The 16,433-nt window shown below is 38.1% G+C and overlaps 3 protein-coding genes across 9 annotated transcripts; 2 read left to right on the forward strand and 1 right to left on the reverse strand.

Annotated features, from left to right (window-relative positions):
- Positions 1 to 8: 8 nt before the first annotated feature.
- On the forward strand, positions 9 to 3,828 carry LOC135167081 (aspartate--tRNA ligase, cytoplasmic). Of its 3 annotated transcripts, none has more exons than XM_064129941.1 (10): positions 9 to 120; positions 449 to 483; positions 1,527 to 1,611; positions 1,680 to 1,860; positions 1,921 to 2,023; positions 2,178 to 2,493; positions 2,598 to 2,769; positions 2,878 to 3,296; positions 3,371 to 3,482; positions 3,545 to 3,828. In XM_064129941.1, the coding sequence occupies exons 2-10, from the start codon at positions 449 to 451 to the stop codon at positions 3,706 to 3,708; spliced, it is 1,587 nt and encodes a 528-aa protein (XP_063986011.1). In that variant the 5' UTR covers positions 9 to 120; the 3' UTR covers positions 3,709 to 3,828. The 3 variants fall into 3 exon arrangements, with proteins under 3 accessions (XP_063986011.1, XP_063986010.1, XP_063986009.1); XM_064129940.1 differs by having other exon boundaries at positions 33 to 174; XM_064129939.1 differs by lacking the exons at positions 9 to 120; positions 449 to 483 and adding an exon at positions 1,125 to 1,289.
- A 228-nt stretch (positions 3,829 to 4,056) lies between these two features.
- LOC135167050 (cyclin-T2) lies at positions 4,057 to 15,282 on the forward strand. 5 transcript variants are annotated; one of them, XM_064129900.1, is made up of 8 exons: positions 4,058 to 4,297; positions 5,018 to 5,228; positions 5,292 to 5,415; positions 5,603 to 5,648; positions 6,223 to 6,313; positions 6,527 to 7,586; positions 7,674 to 8,932; positions 12,138 to 15,282. In XM_064129900.1, the coding sequence occupies exons 1-8, from the start codon at positions 4,152 to 4,154 to the stop codon at positions 12,204 to 12,206; spliced, it is 3,006 nt and encodes a 1,001-aa protein (XP_063985970.1). In that variant the 5' UTR covers positions 4,058 to 4,151; the 3' UTR covers positions 12,207 to 15,282. The 5 variants fall into 5 exon arrangements, with proteins under 5 accessions (XP_063985967.1, XP_063985965.1, XP_063985970.1 ...); XM_064129898.1 differs by lacking the exon at positions 12,138 to 15,282 and adding an exon at positions 9,999 to 12,124; XM_064129897.1 differs by having other exon boundaries at positions 4,057 to 4,297; positions 5,018 to 5,415.
- On the reverse strand, positions 15,071 to 16,382 carry LOC135167051 (large ribosomal subunit protein uL14). The gene is made up of 4 exons (XM_064129901.1): positions 16,270 to 16,382; positions 15,938 to 16,021; positions 15,481 to 15,609; positions 15,071 to 15,332 (listed from the first exon to the last, which is right to left on the reverse strand). The coding sequence occupies exons 1-4, from the start codon at positions 16,280 to 16,282 to the stop codon at positions 15,136 to 15,138; spliced, it is 423 nt and encodes a 140-aa protein (XP_063985971.1). The 5' UTR covers positions 16,283 to 16,382; the 3' UTR covers positions 15,071 to 15,135.
- Positions 16,383 to 16,433: the final 51 nt, after the last annotated feature.

The raw sequence follows: 16,433 nt of genomic DNA on the forward strand, positions 1-16,433 counted from the left end.
TGTATTTTTAAAAATTATTGGGAACATGGGCGTGATCTACTGCGCGATCCAGCAGTTAAGGCTGGATTCCCACCTCCGGCTGTTTCTAGAGTGCATAACTCAGGAATATTATTCGTCAAGGTATCAGAATTATTAAAAATTCAGTGACGAAACCATTATCGTTGAATTTCGGTCGTAAGTAAATTTAATTGTTTCAATTTTACTAGTTCAATTTTCTTTTATCGGGCCACGTGGGAGTCGCCAAAACTATTTGTAACCTCAAAAAGTCTCAAATTTCATATAAAAAACCAGAAATAATTGGGGACTAATATTTTTAATGAAAATGAGAGAATCGTTCTGTGGATATTTCAGGGAGAAAGTATTCTCTTACGTTTTTTCAAATTTGGAAAATATATTTTCGTGCAATTTGGAAAAATATCAACGATGAAATTCTTGATCATGATTACAGATGAGTGCGACAGAGGCTGTTAACAATGGGGAGGGGTACGTATAGCATTGTTATTACTCTTTGTTTTCATTTTTCTAATGACTATTTGTGGTCTTTATGGTAACCTGGAGTCTGGAGAGATCGAACATAACGAATACATGAGGACATCAGATTGTTCACTCGTCTGTTTAAGATTATGAAAAATCTACTTATCAATCTCATAATTAAATGCACATCGAGAGCAGTAAAAATATTTAATGAGAAATAAGAAGAATAAAATCCATTTGATTTTCAAGACTTAAATGAAACTGTTCAGTTTTTGTAAATTATTCACGTAACTCCATATTTTCCCAACGTGCTGAAAGCACTCTTAATCCTTCCACCAATGGGACTGCGTTGACAATAGTGTTTCCTCAGGCCTGACCTCACCACTTACCAGAGGCCAAATGCATCGACAATGGCATGAATTCCCTCATTTTCATCTAACTCGTTTCTCTCTCCACGGTAGCCCCAAACAAAGCTCGATGTAGAAAACAGAAATAAATAAATGACAGCAATTGCGCGAAAATCCCTCAATCGATTAATTAATTTTCCCCATAAATCTATATGAGTAAAAATCCAATAATTCAGGACAAATCAAGGGTCAAGGGTCAATTCAGCGGGGATTACGCCATTCTGCTCCATTCTTATCTACCAATGACTGTATCGCAGGGGGTGAATGAGTCCACAGACGATTAGTTTATTTACCAGCGTAAAAGTGATCGGTCCAAGTATCCCAACGCTCTCCTGGTATGGACACCGTAAAATTTGACGTTTGTGACGATTTTATGACTCGATTTGTCCAAAAATACAGCTATTATCGGTGAGACGATACAGTTGACCGCAAATATTCGAATAATTTCTTCCTTCTCTAGCAAATGTGGACGTGAATGCTTTCTTTATCTTATCGACTTCCTATACTTGTAACCCCTCCTCATGTATGAAATCGTTAAGATCCTTCCATTCGATTTTCCGAATTATTTGAAGTTTCAATTTATAAGTTGATTAATCTTCAGCGAATGCTTAACCATAATAATTTGGGTATTTAATTGACCAATAGGCCTGAGCCCTCGAAGAAGGCGCTGAAGAAGCAGCAGAAGGAGGCGGAAAAAGCAGCCAAGAAGGCCGCTCATAAAGCACAAACCGTAAATAATTTTTAGATAACAAGAAGCGAAGAAGAAACTGCTCTGATAAATTTTCGTTGTTTCCGAAGGCACAAGAGCCTGTGGAGGATGCTGAGGACATATCCGTGGGTCGTTATGGACAACTGGGTCTTATCCGGAGTGCCGAAACCCACGAGGACCGAAAATTCGTAGATGTTAAGGATCTGGAGCCTCAGATCAAAGATCAAACTGTGTGGTTGAGAGGGAGGCTGCACACAAGTCGAGCAAAAGGTGCAAATCGTATTTTTATAACTACCACGAAGCAAATGAATGAATAAATTTTTTACACAGGGAAACAGTGTTTCATCGTCATCAGACAACAATCCTCCACTGTCCAGGGTCTGGCCGCTGTTAACGAACGAATCAGCAAACAGATGATAAAATTTATTTCAAAGTGAGTAGAGAATTTAAGAAAATAAAATAGGAATAATTGTATTCATGGAGGATTCTGCAAATATATTCTAAAGGAAAAGGTTCATCATAAAATAGCACATGATGTTTTTTGTGAGAATAAATACACCCTACAAATAAATATATTTATTTTTCAGCATCTCGAAAGAGTCGATTATCGACATAAAAGCTCTTGTCAAGACAGTTCCGTCGAAAATAGAGTCTTGCACTCAGAAAGATGTTGAGGTTCATATCGATGAACTCTATGTTGTCAGTGCATCAAAACCCCAATTGCCTCTGCAGATCGAGGACGCGGCTAGACCAGAAAATGACGATACTGGGCTTCAAATCAAAGTTAATCAAGATACGAGGCTTGATAACAGGATTCTAGATCTTCGTACTCCTGCTAATCAGGCGATTTTCAGGGTTGAAGCCGGTGTTTGTAAATTGTTTCGTGATATACTGACGAATAAGGTAGACTCATTTATGTAGAAAAAAACTATCAGTGGTTTCCTGACTGACAAAAGTGGAATATTTCTATGGTTGGAAAAGTAACAGAGATATTATTGTGGCTTCAGGGCTTTGTTGAGATTCACACCCCGAAAATAATCTCCGCAGCCAGTGAGGGTGGTGCCAATGTCTTTACCGTCTCATATTTCAAGGGTTCGGCTTATCTGGCTCAATCTCCTCAACTTTATAAGCAAATGGCAATTGCTGCTGATTTTGACAAAGTTTTTACTGTTGGTGCAGGTAACAATTTTTATCCAATTTTTATTCAGTTTCAGTATTTTATTGTTATAATAATTATATTTTTTTTAATACTAAAAATGATGGAATTCGTAACAAAGACGCCTTAAGTTTTTAGAGCAGAGGACTCTAATACCCACAGACACCTGACGGAATTCGTGGGGCTCGACCTGGAGATGGCATTCAAGTATCACTACCATGAGGTAGTGGACACGATTGGTCAAATGTTCACGGAATTATTCAGAGGGCTTCAGGAAGATTACGCCGATGAGATAGCAGCTGTTCGTCAGCAGTACAAGGTCGAGCCATTCCGTTTCTTGGACCCTCCTCTGAAGCTCGAGTTTCCCCAAGCGATAAAATTGCTAGCAGAGGCTGGGGTTGTCTTAGGGGAGGAGGATGATTTGTCGACTCCTGATGAGAAATTACTGGGGAAGCTGGTCAAAGCTAAATATGACACCGATTTCTACATCCTGGATAAATATCCACTGGCTGTGAGACCGTTCTATACGATGCCAGATCCCAATAACGCGGTGAGATATTTAATTCATTTTTTCAGTTACATGTTCAATAATTTTCATTGAATTTTTGCGTATCTCTCTTGCAGAAAGCCTCGAACTCATACGACATGTTCATGAGAGGAGAGGAAATAATATCTGGAGCTCAACGTATTCACGATCCTGATTTTTTGACTGAAAGGGCTAAACATCATGGAATTGGTAGGAAATTTATTTTTCTCGACGAATTTCAAAAGACTTGAGGACAATTTTTATTCCCCCAGATATCGAGAAGATAAAGGCATATATCGACGCCTTCAGATACGGATGTCCACCCCACGCAGGTGGTGGAATTGGAATGGAACGAGTGGTGATGCTCTATCTAGGCCTCGACAACATCAGAAAGGTTTCCATGTTCCCTCGTGACCCTAAACGCATCACTCCATAATGGGCCAGTGAAAAATCGTTTAAAAATTGCACTTTTTCTAATTACAATTCAATGCAATAATGCATGAGCATCAATAAAAAATTGTAAAAAAAACTATTGATAAAATGACTTTCTACCCAATATTATTTTGTCCATGATTTCCTTCAGTCTTATAATTCTATGGAATTCCTTTTTCATCAATGATCAGTTAACAGTTAAATCATCTAATGGTACACTATTCGACAACGCTTTCGTTATTAGAAACGAAAACTTTTAAAATCTCCCGCCACTGACTACGTGACTCACATCCGGTGGCGTCGCCACAACCTGTCTCCCTGAACCTATCGCCAAATGACCTTCTCCCCAACATCCCATTAGTGGTTCCTCTATGAGAACCTGAAGTTCTGTGAGGTTACAGAGGTGGTGTGTTGTGAAGTCTTGAAATAAGTAGTGTGTATATATAAATGGCGGCTGACGAAAAATGGTACTTTACAAAAGAACAATTAGCAAGTACACCATCGAGGAGAAATGGAATAGACGCTGATAAGGAGCTGAGTTACAGACAGCAGGCAGCTAATTTCATCCAGGACATGGGCCAGAGGCTTGTCGTGTATCCTTTTTCGCATCAATGAAAATACCCCCTTCTCCACCCACCCCTCGTTGACTAGTTACACTCCCCTTATTTTCGCATGTTTGTGGCTGTTATTCTGATAGTTAAAAGTTTTTTGAACGTTTGCATGCCCTCAAGGGCTATTTTGTTCGAGTTGAACCGATGTGTGTTGTTCAGTGCGTTGTAAACAGCGTCGACTAGTGCAGCCTAGACAATCAGTTCTTGAGGCTTTTTTGGAGTTCGGCACGTGGAGGGGCACCTTTGGGGGGTTTCGTAAGGCCGAGAGTTTTGGGGGACTCATTTTGAGGACTTTTGCTTGAAAATGAGATAGTTGTTTAGGGGCTTGGGGCAATGGCGATTCGGGTCACGTTTTTTGGACGGCATTGTTTGGCTGTGGCTTTGACAGGTGTACCAACTACAGTTAGGGTTGAATTTTTTGGGTGAAGGTTTCAGGGCTGGGATACAGGGATTTTTGAAAAATTATTTTAATAACCTTTTTCGGGATCCATTAACAAATTTTTTTATTGTTTTCCTTTGCATGCATTTGGATATATTTCGGAATAGTTTAGAGGAGGTTTGCACAGCTCCGAAAATTATTTAGAAGAGAATGAGAAAATTTTTAGTCGTATTTTATCAGCCAATTAATACATTTGGTCATACATACATTCAATCAATGATGCGTTTAATATTTTCCTTAATAAATAATTCCATGCAAAACAGTACACAACTATGTATAAATACAGCAATAGTGTACATGCACCGGTTCTATGTATTTCACTCGCTGGCGCAATTTCACAGAAACGCAATTGCAGCAGCATCTCTGTTTCTCGCTGCGAAAGTCGAGGAACAACCCCGAAAATTGGAGCATGTCATCAAGGTTGCACACATGTGTCTCCACAAAGACCAGAATACACCGGACACCAAATCTGATGTACGTTCAATGCAATGTTTTGAAGAGGCGGAACTTTGTTTAATTAAAAAAAAATTATTTCAGCATTATCTTGAGCAGGCCCAGGATTTGGTGTTTAACGAGAATGTCCTGCTGCAAACTCTGGGCTTTGACGTTGCCATTGACCATCCACATACTCATGTTGTCAGGTGTTGTCAGTTAGTCAAAGGTATGTATCAAAAGGCCTTTAATAATGAGATTGATTAATGCGCGTGAGTGAGGATTTTTTCATTTATGGATGTGGAACAAATATTTTCTAAATTGTCCCCACCACGTGCATTGAGCAAGCGCTTTGGAAATTCTTTATGATAGAGGAAAAATTCTGTGAGAAGTAAATATTGTATTTTTCATTTCAGCGAGCAAGGACTTAGCCCAGACTTCCTACTTCATGGCGTCAAACAGGTGGCTAATTAAACTTACCTACTCTTTAAACGCGAAAAACTGTTATTTTCATAAAACATGAAACAGAATAATCAGCAGACCCTAGTCTATGAGAGTTGTATGCTAGATTAGATCAATTCTATGCATGCACTGTCTCTCAAAGAAAACATTAAATATGCGTATTAATTGAGGAATAATTGTTCAGGACTTGAAACCCAATTTTTGCATCAAAGAGTCATTGAATTTTCGAGGAGGCTTTGGTAGTAATGCAAGTCCTGTCAATTAAATTCTGATTTTTTACGTGGAATATTGAATGGGGCAGTGGTCTGATGAAATTTTAACCAAAAGAGTAAATAAAACTGGAGTCTCAGAGACCGAAAAAAAGATTTATTCGTTCAGGTAAATGAATAATTTCTTAAACAAACACACTCCCATGAAATACCTCCTACCCCTTATGGTTTTTTTCACGTAGTTTTTGTGTTAGATTTTAGTTGATTTTTTACCCGTAATTACGTTTTATGGTAGAGATAGATATTTCATTCGAGTCATTAGTTACTGATTATTAACAAACATTCATTTCTGTTTGTAAATTCAGTTTACATCTTACAACTATGTGCCTGCAATATAAACCGACAGTGGTAGCCTGTTTCTGCATCCACTTGGCCTGCAAGTGGTCAAATTGGGAGGTAAGTTTTTCTCGATCAATTTTTATTTCTATAATAATGCCTTAAAAGTTCATGGTTTCAACAAAGTTTTTTAAAATGAGAAATTAATTATTGCATTTTTTTATTCCAATAAAAAACTATTTTTTTTCTTTTTCTTTACAAATGAAATAATACTTTGTCTCTTTCAAGTGAAAAATGACTAATAATAATTTCTCAAAATGAAAATTACCACAGATACCGCAAAGCAATGAGGGAAAACACTGGTTCTGGTACGTCGATCGTACCGTAACCTCCGAGCTCTTGCAACAGTTGACGGTGGAGTTTCTTCACATCTTCGACAGATGCCCCTCTCGTCTGAAGAAGAAGATAATGTCAATGTCGGAGAAGCAGAGTCCAACGATGCACCATCCAAGTCTCCCGAATTCGCCATTCGACGTAGAGCCCCGCAAAGTCAATTCCCCCGCACCAGATGGAGGGCCCACCTTCCAATCAGCGCGTCCCTTTCCCCAAGAAAAAGATGAGAGCAAACCCTCGACATCACGTCCCCAGCTGGATCGAGAGTACAGAGAGAAAAAGGAGCGGGAGCGGCTGGAACGAGAGAAACTTGGAAACTCCTTGGTATCTCACGATCCCCAGAAACATCATCACCAACATCACCACAAGCCACCCCAGGGCCTTCTTCCCAAGCATCTACCCCCATCGTCAAAACCCGTTCACCACAATCACCACCACAGACCAGATCCAAAGCTCCCTCAACCTCCCCAACGTCACTCTCAGTCCCGCCAGCGACCTCCAGGTCTCCCGCACCCTTCGCAAAATCCCCCGCCAGTCCCTCAGCCCCAACAATACCAGAAGGATCCCAATTTAGTGAGTGCCCCCCTAAACCCACCCGACCACCAGGATCTGGAGAAAGTCCAGAACAATCATCTCCATCGTCGGTACAACGATCCTCGTCACAAGCTTATCGAGCAAAGAAAGGAAGAACCAAAGTCCTACAGCTCGCAAATTCGTCAACGAAAGCCTGACTCTCTGGAGCAAAGATCCGAGGAGGTAAGGAAGCTCATAGAGAAGCCCCTGCCTCCACCAAAACCAAGGCAGGAACTTACTAAAGAGGATTACATAGCTACCATGATGAAACAGTCACATCATCCGTCGAAATATCAGGATAAACCGATTGTGCATAATTCTGGACGAAATGTTCAATCACATGAGTTTCAGAAGACACCTACAGTTGCCTTAAAACCACAGGTGAACCCTGGAAATCTGCAGATTCCCCAGAAAGACCAAAAGAACGGTGAGTTGTGAATTTTTTCAAGAAATTTGTGTGATACCCCATGAAATTCTTAACCATCAAACTTGATTTTATAAACAATCTTCACAGGTATCGACGAAATAAGGCAACTTGAGAAACGGCTCAAACCAGAGGAACTCATCCCCAAACACAAATCCCTATTCAGTCCCGAGAAGACACCACGAGAGCCCGTGCCCAGGCCAAAGCCTCCCAAGCAGAAGACTCCACCGATGCTTCCTGTCAAGGCCATTAAAACTGAGAGAATTCCGGAGGGCCACTTCGAACTCCCCGGAAGTTTTCCCAGTCCTCCCCAACCCCTTAATCCTCAGAAGAGGCCGGAGGATCGAGTGAAGATCGAGGATTCTGCTTCTTTTGACCTTGTAAAGATGTTTGGCAAGCTCCCCGAGCCTCTCCAGTCCCTAGGTTCGACAAATGGAAGAGGCGATCTTAAGCAGGAGAAGCCATTCGATACCGATCACATCCTCACGAACGGAATGGATTTTGAAACTAAAACAGATCTCGATCATCTAATCCTCGAGAGGCTGGATTCAGGATTAAAAACTGAGTACCTGAGTCCCATGAAGTCAGCCCAGAGTATTTCAGCACTACTCCAGGAGCCCTTGGCACTCATGCCATCATTACTCCAGCCGTCGGACTCTGGTACATTCAGTCAACCTTTCAGCCAGATCACGCAATCAGAATCCCTCCAGAATCCAGTGCCTGAACAGGTGAAAGAGGAGATATTCCCATCTACCGTCGATATATCCGCTCTATCGGGGCCTGTGCAGGCACTTCCTGATGTGACTGGTGTGCCCTCGATTCCTCAACAATCAGAGAAAAAGTCCGAGCATCACAAGAGTGAGAAAAAGAAGAAGAAGGATAAGCACAAACACAAGGACAAGGACAGGCACAAACACAAGCATAAAGATAAGGACAAGGAGAAGAGGGACAAAGATAAGAAGGACAAGGAGAAGTCAAAAGTCGAGGAAAACTCAACCGTTCCAATCAAGATCACAATACCCAAGGACAAGCTGAATCTCTCCACAGACAATTCCTCGCAGGAGAGAAAAAGCCCAAGTGCAACAAAGCTCACTCTCAAAATACCTAAGGAGAGATTGCAACCTGGTGCCACTGGACCGACGGTGGCTAAGGATGCACAGGGTTCCTTGAAAATTAAAATCAGGACTTCCGGAGCTGGAGTGGAGTTTCCAGAGTCTAGGAAGAGGGAGAGGGAAAGGGAGACTGGGGACACTGGTCCTGTCAGCAAGAAGAGTGCTGGACAGCAATCGGGACAGCAGAGGACCAATGACAGACAGAATGGCAAACATTATGGAACTACCAGCAATAAGGTAAGGGGGAGGGGAAGGCCTTTTGCCAGGGGTATGGGATATTATCAGGGAATGGAGAGTGAGGGATTCAGGGGACAGATTATGGGTCAGGAATTTTTGAGGGGAGGACAGGAGTACTTTTATCCATATCCACCGCCTAATCTGTATCCTGCTGGTGGCTACTTCTGTGATCCGGGAATTTTTTACGGAGGTTTTCAGCAGGGTTTTCCAATGTTTTCTGGGGTCGTTATGGCGGATGGGGAGGTGGTTGATACTTCTGTACCGCCACCGAGTTTTGTTGCACGGGAGGAGCAAATGCCTCCACTCCCTCAGGGACCACATCCCAATGAGGTCCAACTGCCACCTCCACCTCCGCCCGAGTGATGGGAAGTGGTGGAAGAAGTTCTCAACATGAGAATTTAGTTGAATTCTTCTCTTGATCATGTTAACGCGTTCGAAAGACAGATAGTGGTTCGAATAAAAATATAATTTTCTAGTAATGTGGCACTATGAATATATCTGATGAAAGGAAATAGATAATTGTTTTCTATGACTTTTTTTTTATCGCCCTTACTGCGATTTATGAACAAAAGGTCCTGACAACAACTTCACCACCTCCTGTAGATTTCGAGATATTCATTAAACTATTTCATCACTTCGTTGTAGAGTAAAAATTTTGTTCGTTCAATTGACATCTAAATCTACCACTTCCGCGCGCATTAAACTTTGGAGAAACCAACGAAATCTCCTTAAATGCATTTATGAAGCACTTTCAGGTATTTTCGAATATTTAAACTGAAAACCCCGGCAGAACTCTTATTCGTGAGAATGCGTTTCAATATCGAATTTAATTAAATTATTTTAAAGGCCCTTAATTTTCCTCTGACAATGGTCTTCTGATGAAAAATATTCTCATTTGAATTATGAATGGTAGAGATGGAAATCAAGTAGAAAAGCATGGCATAGTACTACTTTATAATTTCTTCACTGAATTTTTCTACTTTATTTTGACTTCCTTATCCGTAGAAAATTTATTCTGTATTTTCTTATTGATTATCAAACACTGAGTAGATTCTTCTTTATGCAGAGAAATAATGGATTGAAATTTATGGGAGCAATACCTCCATCAAAGCACGAAATGCGAGTGTTTTTTTTTCTCTGTTTATGAGCGAGATATAATTAATGAGGCGTTACCTTTGCTGGCAAAGGAATCTTGGGGCCAAAAGGACGCCAATAAATCCTTAGAATAGTGAAATGTGTGTACATAATTACTCAATGTATATGAGATGACTCCTCAAACCGCAAAAAAGGAGCGAATTCGCAGTTGTAGAATGAAATACTGTTGTGTATTATATATTTTTGATTTTTGTTACGATTTTTAATGAATTCTTGGGAAATCGATCGGGCTGGGGACGAGACGAGGCAAGATAGCAACTTTCATTCCTCCTGACCGAAGGGAGGGAAAGATAATTTCCTTGATTTAGGCATTTTTATCGAGAAAAAGGTGATTTGCCCATTTGGATATATTAAAGTCACTTTTTCTCTTGGATATTTCATAGTATTTTTATTTCTTTATTTTTTTAGTACCTTTCATATTGCCTCACGTGATCATGTTATCTTTTAATCATTTTGTTCTTCATAGAATATCGAGCAAATTCATGGGGAGATTTTAGCCGAATAGAATTGAAAAGAAAAGATAATTATTTGTATATTCATCTGTATTTATGATGTACTCACAGGATTTTTATTAACCGAAAAAAAGAAAAAAAATAATAGGCGACACTGCAAGGGTTTAAGTGCTATGGTTTAGATTTATTTGATTAACTCATTGTAAAGGAAGACGAGGCATTTTTAACTCGAAATATTCGACTTAAGAGGAGACAAGCGATTGCCACACAATTTTCAGTTCAACCGATACATTCGTTGTTTTACGCAACATGCGAATCGTGTAATCTAGATTTTTTATATTTCTGCCTCTCAAGTTATTGAACATGATCGTTAATCGATGGAAATTTGTGCAAATGTATGAAATTGTAAAATCCGAATTTTCGTTGAAATTGAGAAACTATAGATTATTTTTCGGAAAAAAAATTATTTGCCCGGAACGAAGTGGTGAAGCTTAGATGATTTAAATCAGTTTGAGCCTCAGCCTACCCCGAATATCTTTCAATCCAAGGGAGCGAATTTTGAGATATTCACAAGAGATTAGGAGAAATATTGTCAGAAGATTGAACTTATTTCGAGTTTTAGAAATATTTTTTTATTGACTTCTGAGACCTCTCCATGCTTTAAACTATAGATCAAGTATTCGTGAAAAATTCCAATTAAACAAAAAAACAATCGAATCTTATAAAAATAAAAGTCAGCTTCATCTCTTCACACTTGAATGAAATAAAACAACTTGCTCAATGGATATTTTTCAACAGTAAAACGAAAATTCGTTTTATATTCGAATGAACATATATGTTAAAAACATTAGCGCTAAGGCATTATAAATTAGCTAGGCAATGTCGTTAAATCGCGGCGAAAACACGATCAAATCCAGTGTTTGGGTGTTTTCTAAGGACAAAATAATTGCTAAGGTGAATGCATTAAACGAGAATGAGTGAGGGAGTGCATGAAAGTTTTATAACAATAATCTTTGTTTTCTGGAGCTACCGAATGCAACTCGACACATGTTGTAATTAACTCAAGAATTAAAAATAGATGAAAATTTACTTTACATTTAATTTCTCTCTGTATGAATTCATTGTAACCAGTGTGTTCTATTCTGCTCTGTCCTGTCTGCTCTGTTTTCCAATAGGAAGATATATTCTCAGAGATTATCTAGAGACAATAGTGGACCACAAAAACGAAATGAAGATTTTCATAAAAGACCACGAATAAACTCAATTGTACGATAAAGAAGGAAAAAAACGATAAATTTACCTTAGTAGTTATTTTGTCTCAATTTATTTTAAATGTGAACACCTATGCACATCCGCATTTGTTTACTAACAGATAAAAGAATATCGGAAAATGCGAAAATTCGCCTCATTAATTCAAATAAATATTGAATGGTCATTGATCGCTTGGTGGAGGGTTCATTGCACGTTGAATTCATTTGTTGGTGCATGTGCTGCTGATTTTCTATGCACTTTAGTCAATTTTTTTTTTCTCAGCTTTTATTATGATTCATTGGTGTTGATACAGATGTGGGAAAATTTTTTGTAATTTAATGTTGCAGGAGAAGCACACGAGAGAACACAAGAGTTCGAGTAAGTTGTCACAGTCCCAGCAATCACATACTACGTAGTATCAAGATAAGGAGGGACTACTCGACCTCTAGGGGTTTTCCGTTTTTTGTTTTGAGAGGAACCTTGAAAATATTTGTTTTTTTTTTGTTGAGGGAGGGTGTGTTGGGAGTTAAATATCCCACGCCTTTTGCAAATATTTTTTTTAATTTATGGGATTTCCTGAGTATTTAAGGGGAGGAAGAGTGGCTTTCGACGGTGAAAGCTTTAATTGTTTTTGGTTTGAATTGTGAGTTGAAGTAAAACAGACAAGTAAAATGTGGGTAAAACTGCGAGAGATAAATCCCCAGTCGAACATGCATGGAAAAATTCGAAAGTTGATGCGACAATTTGTTCATTTTCTAAAAATCATATGACAGGAGTTGAGCTCGACCTGAAAACGATCAATTAGTCAAAGAAATATTGAAAAACTTCAATAAGATGAAAGCGTCAACAACTGTTGATTACTTATAACTGGTATCATTGATTTACAGAGAAAAGTACAAAGTTGTCATGTTGCCGTTCAGAGTTTTTTTCCATCATTTTAGTAGATTTTTACTTCCGAAAATTGTTAACAAATGGCCTTCAACAAACATAAAATCATCCCCAAATATTGAATGAAACCTGCGCGAAAGGACATTTCGACAAAACATCAAAACAAACCGGAAGTAAAACCACTCCTATGTCCAGAATCAGATTATCGATCACTCGAGCACAATTTCTCAACTCCAGGTTCTCGTATCTCCAGGGCTAGAGATAAGGTGTATGCATCTTTCCATTCAATACTGATATCTTAAGATTTTTTTTCCGGAATATCCTGAGATAAAGAAAAACTTATTGGTCATAAAATGAAACAGATTTTGCATCGTTTCATAACTTCGCTCGAATTCTTATCGAACGATTAAATAAACTCAGGACACACGGACTCAGAGGAGTCTATACAACTCCATTGGGGCACACGAGAGTGAGACGTTAGGTCAAAGTTATTAAAATAATTTATTTATCCATTCGTGAATTATTCTAATTTCATTAATTCAATCATTTTTTTATGTAAATAGTTTGAAAATCATTTTCTTTGAATCCTCAGTAATTATCTGCATCTTTCCACCTCTCCTCCCCCTCCGTTCCCTCTCAGACTTCATTTCCCCTATTACGATTGATTAGATAATAATCCGCTTATACTACACGTATCTAGTATAAAGGAAAAAAACTGAATAGTTTAAAAACGAAATACGACTATGATCAGACTGTAAATAAAATTATTTTGTATGCCAAAATAAACCAAATGGATGACGGAAAATGGTATGATACAATGAAAAATATGAGACTACTTTCGTTTGAAGGACAAGTAATTGTTTTGATTCGGCGGAAGGAAGTGAAAATTTAGAAATGAGTTGCATTTTTTATTTCAGTTGAAAAATTGAAGCTGAAGGTGCTAGAAGATTTAAGTTATTTTAGGCTGAAATTTTTCAACCTTTAGGAGAATTTTTTTGTTTCGAAGGGAATAATAAAGTGGATCAGGGAAGTTCTGAAGTGATTCATTTCGTTATTCAATAATTGTTAATTATCTCGGTGATGGGTGCTTTGATAAGAAAAAATATTGCGTTTTTTATCTAAATCCACCTATTGCTGAGGTAATTAGAGAACTCAAAAGTGGTGAATTATTCGGCAAAAGGCGATGGGAAAATCTGGAAGATGGCTCTAACAATTTCTTTAGAAACGTCTGAATAAACTGAAAATTTCTTGAATTTCCAGTGCACAGGTGCCTAAATATCTCAATTCATGCTCGAAATTCAGAAAACTCATGATTATTTTATCCAGACGCGTTTTTTATTATCTATGCCGCCATCTTGGAAAGGCTTGTGCAAATGGCGTCACCCACGTGGTGTCTTTAAACGTCTTTAAAAATAATTTATAATTTCCCAATCACCTTCACTGAGTTTTATTTAATTCTTTGAGAAGTAATACATTTTTCAAGTCACCCTTCAGATGTTTCTCATCCCCTTTTGACTGAGATTGAAGATATTTCCGCAGTAAGCCCCAAAAGCAAAAGATGAGGGATAAAGATTGTGCATTCTAACCTCATTTTTAGTTCCATCCTTTCATGTACAATGTTTAAACACATGATTTGGACAACCTTATGATTACGGCGGAAGTCTCTCAATGGTGCATTAATTAATAATAAATTCATCTCTGAATTTAGTAGAAAAAAAATCATCTTTCTTGTTCCCTTCAACTCCCATGTTTCATCTGGACTTTCCAAATGCATATCGAGAGGCGCCAAGTGAAGCAACAAACTATCAGATTTGTTTAGCTTCCAGTTTCGCATTTACGTAGAGAAAAAAATGAAAAAAAAAGTTTACGAATATGTTCTAAGACTAAAATAGTAATCGTAAAATGAGTAACTATTAAACATAAACTACAATCATTGTTACACTAATTAATCATGTTGAATTGGTGGAGTGATTAAAGCCACTTTTGTAATAAAACGAAAACGAAGAAACAAAGAAAAAAAATATTCTATTTTCTCTTGCTCGTGCACTCTCACGTTTCCCACGATAATTTTATTTCTTTTATTAAATGCAGAAAAATTATCGATTGACAATTTATTGGGAATAGCTAACGAGTGTATAAATTCATTAGTCGATTAATCGAGTCTTGAGAGGATAATTGATAATTATCGTGATGAATTCACTGATTTTTGACTGCCTTTACAACTGATTGAATTTGATCGATACCATGAATTTAATGATTGCAATTTATTATTATAGAATTAATTAGGTCCGATCACGTCATCCGTCGCTAATTTCCTAAGGTAATGCATCCACTAAAGTAAAGATTGACGTATGAAGAGAGAATAAAGATTTGTTGATAAAACAGAACTCGATTTGTTAATTTTTCTTTATGGGTATTTTATTCTGGAGAAAAATAAGGTATTACAGGTGTGGCTAATTACGCAATACTACTGGCATTGGATGCAATTCTTGGCCACAGATCCGCACATTCCTTAGCAACGGGCCCAGTGATGGCGGAACCCTTCATTTCTCCTTTGTTATTGACAATAACACCTGCGTTGTCCTCGAAGTAGATGAAAACACCGTCCTTCCTGCGGAAGGGCTTGCGCTGGCGGATAACTACTGCCGGCATAACTGTGAACAAACGAATGATGTGGGAATGTTTTTATATTCATTTTTTTTTTCATACATTCGAGATGCTGGAGTTATACTTTGAAGTAAAATTATTAATCATTTTCTTGGATGTTTATGTTTGAGTTTTGAATATGTAATTATAGCTCACCCTTCTTTCTCAGTTCAGGCTTTCCCTTCTTGACAGTGGCGACAATCATGTCACCAGATCCAGCAGCAGGGAGACGATTCAATCGTCCCTTGATACCCTGAACGGCAATAACATAGAGGTTTTTGGCTCCTAAAATGACGACAGAAGAAACATGAAATGTCAATATGCTATGCGTTAATATTAGTCTCGTTCAAATTCAATTAATTTATTAATGATTGGTCGATAGGTAATACAATCACTAGGAGAATTTTCATTTAGGCAAGATCTGATTTGTTTTGAATAATAAAACTGAAATCATTCAAAACATTTCCATGGACCACTTCTATCAAATAATTTTCTAAACAATATTTTCAATAAATCTTCTGTCATTTGAGCTCTCCATGATTCTTTTTTTTCGTTAAGCATGAGATAAATTGAGGTTATAATCGCATCATTCCTTCGAGTGTGAAGTACTCACCAGTATTGTCAGCGCAGTTGATAACAGCACCCACAGGAAGACCCAGGGATATCCTGAACTTGGCTCCAGCTGATCCACCACGTCCTAATCACAGAATAAAAAGAGAATTTGATAGATCAATCGATTCTTTGGATTTTCCGACCAGTGATGTCTCATGGAAGGAGAACAATGTTTCTCCTTCGAAAATATCATTATTTCAAATTTTTATAAAAAACGTTTGACTCTCTAATGTCAAGAAACTATTCCCCTTTCACGACATAACATTAATTAAACGTGATTGACTATTTTCAGTCGGATTTTCGTGGATTTTCACAGATGTCAAAACAACTAACCTCTCTTCGACATTTTGGCGTTTTTGAAAGAGACTGAATTTCCGAGTCTATTGCTCACCTCACTCTGCGCATAGCCGCCATTTTGTTAGGGATATGAGAGGAAAATTCAAATCGAAATTTACGTATTGTTATTAGTCCTATTTTTTTCATAAACTAATTGTATT

Source organism: Diachasmimorpha longicaudata, chromosome 10, assembly GCF_034640455.1.
Source record: "Diachasmimorpha longicaudata isolate KC_UGA_2023 chromosome 10, iyDiaLong2, whole genome shotgun sequence".
Classification (NCBI taxonomy): domain Eukaryota; kingdom Metazoa; phylum Arthropoda; class Insecta; order Hymenoptera; family Braconidae; genus Diachasmimorpha; species Diachasmimorpha longicaudata.

Bases quoted from the DNA above. Each gene is read 5' to 3' on its own strand.
- LOC135167081 (XM_064129939.1), top strand. From the start codon at position 1,219: ATGGACACCGTAAAATTTGACGTTTGTGACGATTTTATGACTCGATTT. The intron at 1,290-1,526 runs GTGAGACGATAC...ATTGACCAATAG, and splicing joins CAAAAATACAGCTATTATCG to GCCTGAGCCCTCGAAGAAGG. The intron at 2,024-2,177 runs GTGAGTAGAGAA...TTTATTTTTCAG, and splicing joins ATGATAAAATTTATTTCAAA to CATCTCGAAAGAGTCGATTA.
- LOC135167050 (XM_064129895.1), top strand. From the start codon at position 4,152: ATGGCGGCTGACGAAAAATGGTACTTTACAAAAGAACAATTAGCAAGT. The intron at 6,314-6,526 runs GTAAGTTTTTCT...AAATTACCACAG, and splicing joins GCAAGTGGTCAAATTGGGAG to ATACCGCAAAGCAATGAGGG. The intron at 7,587-7,673 runs GTGAGTTGTGAA...CAATCTTCACAG, and splicing joins CCAGAAAGACCAAAAGAACG to GTATCGACGAAATAAGGCAA.
- LOC135167051 (XM_064129901.1), bottom strand. The intron at 15,610-15,937 runs GTGAGTACTTCA...TCGTCATTTTAG, and splicing joins CAACTGCGCTGACAATACTG to GAGCCAAAAACCTCTATGTT. The intron at 15,333-15,480 runs GTGAGCTATAAT...GTTTGTTCACAG, and splicing joins GCCTGAACTGAGAAAGAAGG to TTATGCCGGCAGTAGTTATC.